The 15,073-nt window shown below is 48.6% G+C and overlaps 1 protein-coding gene across 3 annotated transcripts in view; it reads left to right on the top strand.

Moving 5' to 3' along the window:
• Positions 1-15,073, top strand: part of LOC134399276 (protein Atg16l2-like) — an 83,321-nt gene that overhangs the window by 49,317 nt on the left and 18,931 nt on the right. For all 3 annotated transcript variants that reach the window (XM_063127247.1, XM_063127248.1, XM_063127246.1), the window contains 2 exons: positions 5,328-5,398; positions 8,797-8,868. In XM_063127247.1, coding sequence (XP_062983317.1) covers positions 5,328-5,398; positions 8,797-8,868 — 143 coding nt within the window. The remainder of the gene's footprint in view (positions 1-5,327; positions 5,399-8,796; positions 8,869-15,073) is intronic.

Raw genomic sequence — 15,073 nt, 5'->3', positions numbered from 1 at the left:
GCTGAAGCTCTCTGGGCGGTTCACGAAAATTAAAACCATCATAAAACAGCCAACAGGTTAAAAGCACAAATACAAAATACAGTATAAAAAGCACAACCAGGATAAAACCACGCAGCAAAATTGGTATAAGGTTAAAATACAGAGTTAGAACAGTAAAATTTAAATTTAAGTTAAAATTAAGTGTTAAAATACTGGGAGAATAAAAAGGTCTTCAGCTGGCGACGAAAGGAGTACAGTGTAGACGCCAGGCGGACCTCTCTGGGGAGCTCATTCCACAACTGGGGTGCCACAATGGAGAAGGCCCTCCTCCTAGTAGGCACCTGCCTCACTTTCTTTCCTATGAAAGCTGACTATGGTATATGTGTCAATGTGGGCCCCAACAGTTGTCAGTGCACTTCAGTACCACTATAAAGCGGTAGTGTGTCTACTGCCTTTTATATACTGCTTTCATAGTGCAATATCCTGCTTGGTGTAGATTAGGCACAAATTGCTCTCCCATAAAGGCAATGGGAATTGCATTAGCTGGCAGGATGGGTTTTCTGGGAAATCTCATTGTGCCACCTACAATTATTGGTGTGAGCTTAAGACCCTTATCCTGGGACATCTAAATAGTTTACGTTAGCACTCATGTAAACTTGGATACTGTCTTTAGCACGTAGTTTTGCAAGGATCTAGCAACCCAGGGGGCTGGAAATTCCATCCAAGCATAGCTACCTTTACTTTCATAGAATCATAGAATAGCAGAGTTGGAAGGGGCCTACAAGGCCATCGAGTCCAACCCCCTGCTCAGTGCAGGAATCCACCCTAAAGCATCCCTGACAGATGGTTGTCCAGCTGCCTCTTGAAGGCCTCTAATGTGGGAGAGCCCACAACCTCACCAGGCAACTGATTCCATTGTTGTACTGCTCTAACAGTCAGGAAGTTTTTCCTGATGTCCAGCTGGGATCTGGCTTCCTTTAACTTGAGCCCGTTATTCCGTGTCCTGCACTCTGGGAGGATCGAGAAGAGATCCTGGCAACCTTTTAAGTATTTGAAGAGTGCTCTCATGTCTCCCCTCAATCTTCTCTTCTCCAGGCTAAACATGCCCAGTTCTTTCAGTCTCTGGCTCTTAATATCGCCTAAACACTCCTACAGGCTCGATGTTTGCTTTTGCAATCCTTCTTCTCTGCTCCACATCCCGGATTCTGCAGAAATTGCCACACAAGCCTAACTATTAGCTTCTGTTTTAAAGCAAACAAGTTTATCCAAAACAATAGGAAAAAGCTGCCTGAACGTGGGTTGGTTTGCACAATGTTAGATAAGCTCTTGCCAAACATTCCAACTTTAAAAAGAAAAAAACACAGAGTCTTGTCATAGATAGATGTAAAAGTTTCTTTAGCCAAAGAAGCCTCTGTGTGTGTGTGTGTGTGTGTGTGTGTGTGTGTGTGTGTGTGTGTCTGTAAGATGCCCTAGAAATGTTTCTTTTTCCAGAAAGGGTGGGATATAAATTTATAAACTGAGCAAAGAAATCTGACTTAGCATAAAACAACTTGGGCCTGTCTAAGCGTTGTCTTTGCCCCATGGCTGCCGATTAGTTTCCGGGCGAAGTACAAAGTATTAGTTATTACCTTTAAAACCCTACATGGTTTGGGTCCAGGCTACCTGCGGGATCGCCTTCCCCCGTACAATTCACCCCGCACACTCAGGTCCTCTGGGAAGAATCTACTTCATCTGGTACAAACTAGATTAACAACTTTTACCCAGAGGACCTTTTCCTCTGCTGCTCCCAAACTGTGGAATGGCCTTCCGGAGGAAATTCGTCAACTTGACGGTTTTTTAGAATTTAAAAAAGCAATAAAGACTGATCTATTCCGGCAGGCCTATCCAGTGGAATTTTAGAATGTTTTAAAGATGTTTTAAGGTTTTAAAGATGTTTTAATCATGTATGGTATGTTTTTAATCAGTTTTTAATGTGTATTTTATAACATGTTTTTATACTGTTTGTTTTATACTTTGAATGGTTTTAGTTTTTGTGAACCGCCCAGGGAGCTTCGCCTGTTGGGCGGTATAAAAATGCAATTAATAATAATAATAAAAATGATGCTGATGGTGGTGGCTGAGAATCGGCGCTGCGTCGGTTATATGACGCAGCACCGACGATTTGTATTTGAAGAGTGCTATCATGTCTCCCCCTCAATCTAAATCCCCTAAAGATACAGGGCTCCTGTATCTTTAACAGTTGTATTGAAAAGGGAATTTCAGCAGGGGTCCTTTGTACCTATGGAGAGCCTGCTGAAATTCCCTTTTCTATGCAAGTGTTAAAGATACAGGAGTCCTGTCCTCCTTTTCATAGGGTCACCCTACAGCAACTGGCCTGGGTGCACCAGCATGCCGCCTTGTTCACAATATTCCGGCTTATTGCTACATCAGAACTGGTCCTATAATTCTTTCCATTGGACAGGATTTGTTATTTCCTTACCCTTAAGGGCAGCCTAAAAATAATTTTGAATGTTTAAAAAGTTGCCTGGACTCTGGAAAGCTCTGCCTGTGAGGTATTTTTGGACGGATGCCTCAGCGATGAGCCTGTTGACAATTCAGAAGGTGCAAATGCAGGAATAAACTGCAGAAAGGAGCAACAGGGAAGGATGTGGTGGTGAGGGGGGAAAGAGAAAACAGCCCATCGGATCTAGAATCATAGAATAGTAGAGCTGCAAGGGGCCTACAAGGCCATCAAGTCCAACCCCCTGCTCCGTGCAGAAATCCACCCTAAGGTATACCTGACAGATGATTGTCCAGCTGCCTCTTGAAGGCCTCTAGTGTGGGAGAGCCCACCACCTCCCTAGGTAACTGGTTCCATTGTCGTACTGCTCTAACAGTCAGGAAGTTTTTCCTGATGTCCAGCTGGAATCTGGCTTCCTGTAACTTGAGCCCATTATTCCATGTCCTGCACTGTGTCCTGGATCGCGAAGAGATCCTGGCCCTCCTCTGTGTGACAACCTTTCAAGTATTTGAAGAGTGCTCTCATGTCTCCCCTCAGTCTCCTCTTCTCCAGGCTAAACAGGCCCAGTTCTTTCAGTCTCTCCTCATAGGGCTTTGTTTCCAGACCCCTGATCATCCTGGTTGCCCTCCTCTGAACACAGCTCCAGAAGCCCTCAGAAGTTCAGCAAGTCATTTCCTCCCATTGGGGACAGAAGTCTTACTTTAGCCCCATTGACACACAGTAGGGTGCCCCTCCCCCCCAGACAACTGACCTGAACCTTTCACAGTAAGAGCCAGTGGGAGACGTGGCTGTTGCCGTGCCTCCTCCTAGCCCATTTCCCATCATTCACCTGTCTCCTCAAGCAAATGGGACAAGCAAGGAATGGGGGAGTGAGCCATGGGGTGGGGGCTGCTGTGACAGGCTCCCCTTCTGCATCAGTGCCACTGCAGGCCGCGTGGATGGCCACCCTCCTGCTTGGAGCCACTGCTGCACCTTGCGCAAAGAGGGAAACTGAGACCTCTCATGACAGAACAAAGGAAGGCCTTCTTCACACAGCGCGTAGATAAACTACAGAACTTACTACCACAAGTAATCAATGCAGTGATTACTATAAGCCAACATGGATTTGTCAGGAACAAATCCAGTCAGACTAATTGGATCTCATTTTTTGATCGGGTAACCTCCCTTGTGGACCGTGGGAATGCTGTGGACGTCATATATCTTGACTTCACCAAAACTTTTGACCAAGTGCCCCATGATATTCTGATTAACAAACTAGCTAAAAGTGGGCTAGATGGAACAACTATTAGGTGGATCCACAGTTGGCTACAGAATCGGACTCAAAGAGTACTTATCAATGGAACCTTCTCAAACTGGGGAGAGGCAACGAGTGGGGTGCCGCAGGGCTCAGTCCTGGGCCCAGTGCTCTTCAACGTTTTTATTAATGATTTGGACGAGGAGGTGCAGGGACCGCTTATCAGATTTGTAGATGACAACAAATTGGGTGGGGTAGCTAATACCCTGGAAGACAGAAACAAACTTCAACGTGATCTTGATAAGCTGGAGTGCAGGGCTGAAAACAACAGGATAAAATTTAATAAGGATAAATGCCAAGTTCTACATTTAGGAAATAGAAACCAAAGGCACAGTTACAAGATGGGGGATACTTAGCTCAGCAATACTACAAACGAGAAGGATCTTGGAATTGTTGTAGATGACAAGCTGAATATGAGCCAACAGTGTGATATGGCTGCAAGAAAGGCAAATGCTATTTTAGGATGCATTAATAGAAGTATAGCTTCCAAATTGTATGAGGTACTGGTTCCTCTCTATTTGGCCCTGGTTAGGCCTCATCTAGAGTATTGCGTCCAGTTCCGGGCTCCACAATTCAAGAAGGACGCAGACAAGCTGGAGCGTGTTCAGAGGAGGGCAACCAGGATGATCAGGGGTCTGGAAACAAAGCCCTATGAGGAGAAACTGAAAGAACTGGGCAGGTTTAGCCTGGAGAAGAGAAGATTTAGGGGAGACATGATAGCACTCTTCAAAGACTTAAAAGGTTGTCACACAGAGGAGGGCCAGGATCTCTTCTCGATCCTCCCAGAGTGCAGGACACAGAATAACGGGCTCAAGTTACAGGAAGCCAGATTCCAGCTGGACATCAGGAAAAACTTCCTGACTGTTAGAGCAGTACGACAATGGAACCAGTTACCTAGGGAGGTTGTGGGCTCTCCCACACTAGAGGCATTCAAGAGGCAGCTGGACAACCATCTATCAAGTGTGTTGTAGGGTGGATTCCTGCATTGAGGAGGGGGTTGGACTTGAAGGCCTTGTAGGCCCCTTCCAACTCTGCTATTCTATGATTCTATGATCCTAAGATGTAGTGATGGCCACCAATTTGGATGGCTTTAAAAGGGGGTTGGATAAGTTCCTGGAGGCGAAGGCTAGCCATGGCTACTAGCCCTGATGGTTGTGTGCTATCTCCAGTATTCGAGGCAGTAAGCCTGTGTGCACCAGTTGCTGGGGAGCATGGGTGGAAGGGTGTTGTTGCACCATGGCCTGCTTTGTGTGTCCCTGGCCGACGGCTGGTTGGCTACTGTGTGAACGGAGTGCTGGACTAGATGGACCCTCGGTCTAATCCAGCATCAGGGCACTTCTTAGTTTCATAAGAAATGGCGACACCCTACTTTTTATTATTCACTGGACCTTTTTTTGTTGGACATTCGGCAGTTCCTGCAGTACTTTCTCTCTTCGGAATGTTCCGCGATTGCTTCTTCAGAGCGGTGTAGTTTGTCATTGCTGTTGCTTTGGTTCTCCCTGGAAGAGCCGGCGGGTGGACTCACCCTGGGCGTTCTTTTTTGGCTGTCTTCAGGCCGGCTGGAGAACATGCAGACGTTGGAAGGCGCCAACGGCAGCATCACCAGCGTCGAGTTTGACCCGTCGGTGAGTGTGCCCCTGAATCACGGATGGGTGAGAACCGCCAAGGGTTTGGATGGGGCCCTAGTGATCCGGCCTTCCTGGAAGCCACATCCGCTGCTCACGGGGCCTTCCGTTTCAGTAGGTGGGCTGGTTGGGAATAGTCAGTGGCGGGGGAAAGCCATGCTCACCGGAAAAATGGCTCTGCCTTATTATACTGAGCCAGATGGCAGTTCCACCTAGTCCAGTATGACCAACTCTGAGTGGGCAGGGTGTCAGGGGCCAGGGCCGGTGCTACCATAGAGGCCACTCAGGCGGCTGCCTAGAGCGCCAAGTTAAGGGGGGCGCCCAGAAACCGCTCTCCCACAGCAGCTCTGAGGGAGGCTTCTGAGCACGCCATTCCGAAGCTGCCCACCTGCCCCAGCGTCCTGGCTTCGCTTCCGCTGGGTGGGTGCCGAAGTGAAGCCGGAACGCTGGGGTGGGTGGGCAGCTTCAGAACGGCGTTCCTGGAATTCGCTCTCTCAGAGCAGCTTCCGGCCGGGCGCGCCGTTACGAAGCCGCCCCCACCCCCAGCCCAGCGTCCCGGCTTCACTTTGGCTGGGCGGGCGAGATGGCGCCTTGCACCCAGGTATGCTGGGGTGGGGGTATTGGGATAGGGAAATCATTCCACAACCGAGGTGCCACAGCAGAGAAGGCCCTGCTCCTGGTAGCCACCTGCCTCACTTCCTTTGGCAGGGGCTCGGGAGAAGGACCCCTGAGGATGACCTTAGGGTCCAGGCAGGTACATATGGGAGGAGGCGTTCCTTCAGATAGCCTGGCCCCAAGCCGTTTAGGGCTTTAAATGTTAATACCAGCACTTTGAATCGGGCCCGGACCTGGACTGGCAGCCAATGAAGCTGGAGAAGGACTGGCGTGATGTGGTCGTATTTATTTAATCCATTTATAGACCGCCTGACTATATCTAAAAAGACATCTCGAAGCAGTTTGCAACGTGAACTTTTAAAACTCAAAACGTCCACAGTTAAACTATTTAAAAACAAATGATACAAAATGTCCTCAGTTAATTAAAAAAAAAAAAAGAAGCTATGCAAAACATCCTCAGTTAATTAAAAAAAAAGAATCAACGTTCTGGGTTCAATCCCTGCCAACCTCTCCAGTTAGAAGGGTTAGGTGGTCATGGGAAAACCCCTCCTCCTCCCGAGACCCTGCAGAGCTGCTGCCAGTCAGAGTCAGCAGAACTGTCTGTCCTGATATAAGTTAGCAGCTCTGGAGGATTTAACGGAGCGCCTGGAGCGCGCCCTTTGGAAGGAGCTTTTCCTGCAGATGTACGCCAGAGGTCAGCAAACAGCTGCTTGCAACAGCTGCTGCCAGTTCAAGGCAACCCTTTGGAGTAAACATTTCCCAAACACAGATGTGCTTTTCCTTTCCCTGATGAACCTGAAAACAGAGGAGGATACGAGGGCGCCGCGAGGGTCTGTGTCAACCAGCTGCAGCCACCTGGCAAAGAAGATTTCAGAATCAGCGAACAAGCGTTCAGAGCTCATTAGCGGGCTGACCTGCCGGCCCCAAGGGCAGACAAAACGGAGAAGGCAATTAGAGAAGATGCAGAAAGCGAGCCAGAAACCATGAGTCTGTCCGTCTGAGTCCGGGTCACAAACAGTGATGATTTTGTGACCTGCTGTAGGAGCCCTGCGCAGCGCGTGGGATGTTCCGGCTTGCCTGTGTGTCTGAGTCTCTTCAGCCACCTTCCACAGTTGGCCTCTCAAGCAGAATCAAGAGAATCATAGAATAGTAGAGTTGGAAGGGGCCTCTAAGGCCATCTAGCCAACCCCCTGCTCAATGCAGGAATCCACCCTAAAGCATCCCTGACAGATGGTTGTCCAGCTGCCTCTTGAAGGCCTCTAGTGTGGGAGAGCCCACCACCTCCCTAGGTAACTGGTTCCATTGTCGTACTGCTTTAACCGTCAGGAAGTTTTTCCTGATGTCCAGCTGGAATCTGGCTTCCTTTAACTTGAGCCCGTTATTCCGTGTCTTGCATTCTGGGAGGATCGAGAAGAGATCCTGGCCCTCCTCTGTGTGACAACCTTTCAAGTATTTGAAGAGACATGCTCTCACGTCTCCCCTCAATCTTCTCTTCTCCAGGCTAAACATGCCCAGTTCTTTTAGTCTCTCCTCATAGGGCTTTGTTTCCAGACGCCTGATCATCCTGGTTGCCCTCCTCTGAACACGCTCCAGCTTGTCTGCATCCTTCTTGAATTGTGGAGCCCAGAACTGGACGCAATACTCTAGATGAGGCCTAACCAGGGCCGAATAGAGGGGAACCAGTACCTCCCGTGATTTGGAAGCTATACTTCTATTAATGCAGCCCAAAATAGCCTTTGTCTTTCTTGCAGCCATATCGCACTGTTGGCTCATATTCAGCTTGTGATCTACAAGAATTCCAAGATCTTTCTCATTTGTAGTATTGTTGAGCCAAGTATCCCCCATCTTGTAACTGTGCACTTGGTTTCTATTTCCTAGATGTAGAACTTGGCATTTATCCCTATTAAATTTCATCCTGTTGTTTTCAGCCCAGCACTCCAGCCTATCAAGATCCCTTTGAAGTTTGTTTCTGTCTTCCAGGGTATTAGCTATCCCACCCAATTTTGCGTCATCTGCAAATTTGGACCCCGGCCTTTCCTTCCCCAGTTCCTTCGCTCCCTCTTGCAGTGGGTATTCATCAGATTCAATAGGAGCCTGCCTGATACTGAGTCAGACTCTCCTCCATCCATCTAGCCCAGTAATGCTGACACTGACTGGCAGCCATGGCTCTCTAGGGTTTCAGGCAGGAGTCTTGGTTCTAGCGCTACCTGGAGATGCCGCCGGGGATCGAACCGGGGACCTTCTGCCAACGAGCTATGTGGCCTCATGGTGTGGGGCAGGCTGGGTGGCAGCAGGTGTGAGATGTAGGCAGGGGGAGACGACTTCATTTGGAGCTTTAGTGTTTAGAAAGCAAGAGGACGTGTTCATTTTCATCCCATTCCTCAGTCAGTCAGAAAAAGAAGACAGCCCCTGCCCACAGGCTTAAAATCCAAAAAGACACGGCACACAAGGAAAAAGGAATGCGGAGGGATGAAGAAAAAAACGAAGTAGTTCTTCAGCAGGCCGGGTGGAATGGTCCTGTTTCCCCTCTGATCTCCCTTTCTCATCTCCTTCTCTACAGCTGGCTGGGAGGGCCCAGTTTCTGTCTGATGTTGTTCAGGCCAGGTCACCGCTGTGGTAAATTAGGCCTTTGGCCATCAGCCCCCCACATGGTTCTCTCTAGATGTGTTGCACCACAGTTCCCATCATTCCCAGCACTCTAAGCCCAGGCAGAGCAGAGGCGGCTGATCACACCAGCACGTTGCTCTCATCCTCTCTCTCTCCCTCTCTCTCTCTCCTGCCAGGGCTGCCACGTCTTAGCTGCCACGTACAACAATGCTGCTCAGCTATGGAAACTCGGAGACTGCCAATTCAAGGTGAGCTCATCCATGTGTGTGTGTTTGTTTCTTTGTTTCTTTAGCGGGTTTTCAGTGGAAGAGTTGGGTGGAGAAGCTTGATCCAGAGAGTTGGGCGTTGAATGCTCCCCGGAAACAGCCCGTGGCAGAAGATGCTGGGGTGTGAACCCTGCTGCCTCGCGCACAGCTGAGCTTGACCCTGGAGTGGCCTGCCTGCTCTGTATCATTGCAAGGGGTCCTGAGGATCATAGAATCATAGAACAGCAGAGTTGGAAGGGGCCTCTAAGGCCATCGAGTCCAACCCCCTGCTCAGTGCAGGAATCCACCCTAAAGCATCCCTGACAGATGGCTGTCCAGCTGCCTCTTGAAGGCCTCTAGGGTGGGAGAGCCCACCACCTCCCTAGGTAACTGGTTCCATTGTCGTACCGCTCTAACAGTCAGGACGTTTTTCCTGATGTCCAGCCGTAATCTGGCTTCCTTTAACTTGAGCCCGTTATTCCGTGTCCTGCACTCTGGGAGGATTGAGAAGAGATCCTGGCCCTCCTCTGTGTGACAACCTTTTAAGTATTTGAAGACTACTCTCATGTCTCCCCTCAACCTTCTCTTCTCCAGGCTCAACATGCCCAGTTCTTTCAGTCTCTCTTCATAGGGCTTTGTTTCCAGATCCCTGATCATCCTCATTGCCCTCCTCTGAACACGCATGCCGTACCCCAAGCTTATGCAGTTGGCCTGTCCAGGATATCGCTCAGGAGAAGTGTTAGAATCTATTCCTGGTGCCTCCTGATTGGATGCCAAGGGTTGAACAGAGAGCTCTGGACTTCCGGGGTTGGTGGTCTCCATAGAATGCTCCCCTTTGACAGCCGTTGGTCAAAGCCTTGACTTGGGTGTGGGAGAATTCCATTTATAAAACGCTTCCAATCCGAAAGACCTTAAGTCAGCCTTCCTCAACCTGGGGCGCTCCAGATGTGTTGGACTGCATCTCCCAGAACGCCCCAGCCATCTGGCTGGGGCGTTCTGGGAGATGCAGTCCAACACATCTGGAGCGCCCCAGGTTGAGGAAGGCTGACTTAAGTAGTGATGATGATGTTGATATCATAGTGCTATCCATGTATGTGGGAATTAGCAGGGCAGGGTTCCAGCTCCGAGAAGACGCCTGAAATCTCACGTTCATCACAAGGAATCAGAGGAAGTGGAGAGTAGTCAAGGCTGGGCCAACAAGGGAGGAAGTTCTACACCTAGGAAATAGAAACCAAATGCACAGTTACAAGATGGGGGATCCTTGGCTCAGCAATACTACAAATGAGAAGGATCTTGGAATTGTTGTAGATCACAAACTGAATAGGAGCCAACAGTGCGATGTGGCTGCAAGAAAGGCCAATGCTATTTTGGGCTGCATTAATAGAAGTATAGGTTCAAAGTTGCATGAGGTCCTGGTTCCTCTCTGTTCGGCCCTGGTTAGGCCTCATCTAGAGTATTGCGTCCAGTTCTGGGCTCCACAATTCAAGAAGGACGCAGACAAGCTGGAGCGTGTTCAGAGGAGGGCGACCAGGATGATCAGGGCTCTGGAAACAAAGCCCTATGAGGAGAGACTGAAAGAACTGGGCAGGTTTAGCCTGGAGAAGAGAAGATCTATGGGAGACATGATAGCAGTCTTCAAATACTTAAAAGGTTGTCACACAGAGGAGGGCCAGGATCTCTTCTCGATCCTCCCACAGTGCAGGACAAGGAATAACGGGCTCAAGTTAAAGGAAGCCAGATTCCAGCTGGACATCAGGAAAAACTTCCTGACTGTTAGAGCAGTATGACAATGGAATCAGTTACCTAGGGAGGTTGTGGGCTCTCCCACACTGGAGGCCTTCAAGAGGCAGCTGGACAACCATGTCAGGGATGCTTTAGGGTGGATTCCTGCATTGAGCAGGGGTTGGACTCAATGGCCTTGTAGGCCCCTTCCAACTCTGCTATTCTATGATTCTATGAATATGGGATTTTTTTGATTCTGTGGCTTGGTTACAGGCATGCCGGGCAGCCCTAACCTCTTGGGGGGGTATCTCAGGGGGCGTTAGGATGGGGTGGAAGTTCAGTGCTGCCAGTGGAGACAAGCTTCACCAGCAGGGCAGGACGTCTGTAGGTGAGCCCCCAACCACCACCACCCCATGCGTGGATCCTCTGGGGCCATAAGAGTGCTGCTGACTGCATTTCCACCAGTGGTAAGATCAAAATGGGGCATTCCAGGGACAGCTTTCGATCTGCTGGATCTAAGACTGAAGAGGACGGATTTTTTAAAAGAATATTGCTGGAGGACTGAATTCTGGCTGATGTCTGAGAGACTCAGCATGAGGGTGACCATATGGAAAGGAGGACAGGGCCCCTATACCTTTAACAGTTGCATAGAAAGGGGAGTTTCAACAGGTGTTCTTTGTATGCAGGCAGAACCTGGTGAAATTCCCTCTTCATCACCACAGTTAAAGCTGCAGGAGCTATACTAGAGGGAACGGATTTAAAAGAGGGCAGGGCACCCGCAGCTTTAGCTGTTGTGATGAAGAAGGGATTCCACCAGGTGCTGCATGCATACAAATGACACCTGCTGAAATTTCCTTTTCAATACAACTGTTAAAGATGCAGGAGCCCGATCCTCCTTTCCATAGGGTCACCTTAGTCAGCATTCAAATCTCTGCATTCAATTCCTTGGTGAGCTTGCAAGACACGTAGGTTTCTCCCAAGCCTGGGGAAAGATAAATCAGATGGGAAACATAAAGTTGCGTCGCGTGCTGAAAAGTACAGTAGAGGACCCTGGGTGCCGGAGTGCCAAGCAGGAGGAGCTGTGAGGCTGGTCCTAAAGGGAGACGGTTCGGGCTCCCTAAGGGGATCTCTATAACCCTTCCCCAAGCTCTTAAGTTTGTCAAAGAGGTGCTGTTTTGCTCTTGGGAGAGGACCAAAGTGGACCTTCCTGCCCCATCGCTTCCGTCTGCTTTAACGGGGACTCTGGTACTTCGGCAGACTCTCCGCTTCCACGCGCCGCATGAAATGGTTTACATTCCTGTCCGTGGACTTCTGCCTTTTCCACTTCAAGTGTGTGTCACACAATTCAGCTTTCTGAGCCTGGAACTTGAAGAGCTCTCTCTCTCTCTCTCTCTCTCTCTCTCTGTGTGTGTGTGTGTGTGTCTCTCTGTGTGTGTCTGTGTCTCTGTCTCTCTCTGTCTCTCTGTGTGTGTCTCTGTCTCTCTCTCTCTGTTTCTCTCTCTCTGTGTGTGTGTGTGTCTGTCTGTCTCTGTGTGTGTGTGTCTCTGTCTCTCTCTCTGTTTGTGTGTGTGTGTGTGTGTCTGTCTCTCTCTGTCTCTGTGTGTGTGTGTCTGTCTGTCTGTCTCTGTGTCTCTGTGTGTGTGTGTCTGTCTGTCTCTCTCTGTTTCTCTCTCTGTGTGTGTGTGTGTGTCTGTCTCTGTGTGTGTGTGTCTCTGTCTCTCTCTCTGTTTGTGTGTGTGTGTGTGTGTCTGTCTCTCTCTGTCTCTGTGTGTGTGTGTGTCTGTCTGTCTCTGTGTCTCTGTGTGTGTGTCTCTGTCTCTCTCTCTCTGTTTCTCTGTGTGTGTGTGTGTGTGTGTCTGTCTCTCTGTGTGTGTGTCTCTGTCTCTCTCTCTGTTTGTGTGTGTGTGTGTGTGTCTGTCTCTCTCTGTCTCTGTGTGTGTGTGTGTCTGTCTGTCTCTGTGTGTGTGTGTCTGTCTGTCTCTCTCTCTCTCTCTCTCTCTCTGTTTCTCTCTCTGTCTCTGTTTCTCTCTCTGTCTCTGCTTCCTGCGGATCGACGCATCCCTGGATCACAGCAGAACCATGGCCATTTAATTAACATCCCAAGCTGAGCTCCCAAGTAACAGAAAACAACCCAAGAGTCGAAAAGTGCGAAGGCCTGGGGAAAGAAAGGGTCTTTGGCTGAGGCTGACAGGAGCAGGTGCCCAGTGAGCCTCCCTGGGGAACGGATCCCAGAGTTTGGTGCCAAAGTTGAGGAGGCCACAGGTGGACCTGCTGGCGGACCAGATTCTGCCTTCTGTCTGCTCCTGGTTCAGAGCTCCTAGTAATCAGGGTGAAGGAGTATTTTTAATAAGGTTCACCTTCCAGGGTATAGATCAGTCTTCCCCAATGTGGTGCTCTCCAGATGTGTTGGACTACAAATCCTAGCATCCCCCAGCCGGGCTAGGAATTGTAGTCCAACACATCTGGAGGGTGCTACACACACACACACACACACACACACCTCTACTATAATTAATAAATTAATTAATTAATATACCTCCCTATAGTCGAAGCTCTCTGGGTGGTTTACAAAGATTAAAAACATTGAACATTAAAAACAGATATACAAAAAGTAAAACAAACAAAAAAAGCATACAAACAGATTATATATCAACTCAACATATGTTGTTAAATGCCTGGGAGAAGAGAAAGAGTCTTGACCTGGCACCAAAAAATATAGCAATGTTGGCGCCAGGCGAGCTTCGTCGGGGAGATCGTTCCATAGAGCTTCGGCTAGTGGGCGGTATAAAAATGTAATAAAAAAATGAATAAAATAATTGGGGGGCCACCACTGAAAAGGCCCTCTCCCTTGTCGCCACCCTCCACTCGTGCATAAATTGCTCCACTCCACTTGCGTATTGCATGAAATAGGCAAGAGATGGCCAAATTTAACTGGCCACAAATCCAGTCAAGATTGACGTGCTTTGTAAAATTCCACAATATTAGTGGACCACGGGGATTCTAAGAACAAAAACTGGTGCAAGCCATGCCTGCAGTGCGATACAGCAGCCAACTCAGATTCAGTTGCCATCATCCAAAGTCCTTTGTTCAGTTTCCAGGAGGAGCACTTAACATTGTTTAGTTCATTGAGTTTCTGAAGTCTCCTGTCTTGAAAAAAAAAAAAGGGCAAAAAGGAGGAACCTGGGAACTACAGACCAGTCAGCCTGACATCCATCCCTGGGAAAATTCTGGAGCAGATTATAAAGAAGTCAATCTGTAAACACCTTGAAATCAATGCAGTGATTACTAGAAGCCAACATGGATTTGTCAGGAACAAGTCCTGTCAGACTAATTTGATCTCATTTTTTGATAGGATAACCTCCCTTGTGGACTGTGGGAATGCTGTGGATGTCATATATCTTGACTTCAGCAAAGCTTTTGACAAAGTACCACATGACATTCTGATTAACAAACTAGCTAAAAGTGGGCTAGATGGAACAACTATTAGGTGGATCCACAGTTGGCTACAGAATCGGACTCAAAGAGTACTTATCAATGGAACCTTCTCAAACTGGGGAGAGGCAACGAGTGGGGTGCCGCAGGGCTCAGTCCTGGGCCCAGTACTCTTCAACATTTTTATTAATGATTTGGACGAGGAGGTGCAGGGAACGCTGATCAAATTTGCAGATGACACCAAATTGGGTGGGATAGCTAATACCCTGGAAGACAGAAACAAACTTCAAAGTGATCTTGATAGGCTGGAGTGCTGGGCTGAAAACAACAGAATGAAATTTAATAGGGATAAATGCCAAGTTCTACATTTAGGGAATAGAAACCAAATGCACAGTTACAAGATGGGGGACACTTGGCTCAGCAATACTACAAATGAGAAAGGTCTTGGAATTGTTGTAGATCACAAGCTGAATATGAGCCAACAGTGCGATATGGCTGCAAGAAAGGCAAATGCTATTTTGGGCTGCATTAATAGAAGTATAGCTTCCAAATCACGTGAGGTACTGGTTCCTCTCTATTCGGCCCTGGTTAGGCCTCATCTAGAGTATTGCGTCCAGTTCTGGGCTCCACAATTCAAGAAGGACGCAGACAAGCTGGAGCGTATTCAGAAGAGGGCAACCAGGATGATCAGAGGTCTAGAAACAAAGCCCTATGAAGAGAGACTGAAAGAGCTGGGAATGTTTAGCCTGGAGAAGAGAAGATTGAGGGGAGACATGATAGCACTCTTCAAATACTTAAAAGGTTGTCCCACAGAGGAGGGCCAGGATCTCTTCTCGATCCTCCCAGAGTGCAGGACACAGAATAATGGGCTCAAGTTAAAGGAAGCCAGATTCCGGCTGGACATCAGGAAAAATCCTGACTGTTAGAGCAGTGCGACGGTGGAATCAGCTACCTAGGGAGGTTGTGGGCTCTCCCACACTAGAGGCATTCAAGAGGCAGCTGGACAACCATCTGTCAGGGATGCTTTAGGGTGGATTCCTGCATTGAGCAGGGG

Source organism: Elgaria multicarinata, chromosome 5 (genome assembly GCF_023053635.1).
Source record: "Elgaria multicarinata webbii isolate HBS135686 ecotype San Diego chromosome 5, rElgMul1.1.pri, whole genome shotgun sequence".
Lineage (NCBI taxonomy): Eukaryota > Metazoa > Chordata > Lepidosauria > Squamata > Anguidae > Elgaria > Elgaria multicarinata.
The sequence above is the reverse complement of the archived record's forward strand: the minus strand, read 5'-3'. Positions and strand labels throughout refer to the sequence as shown.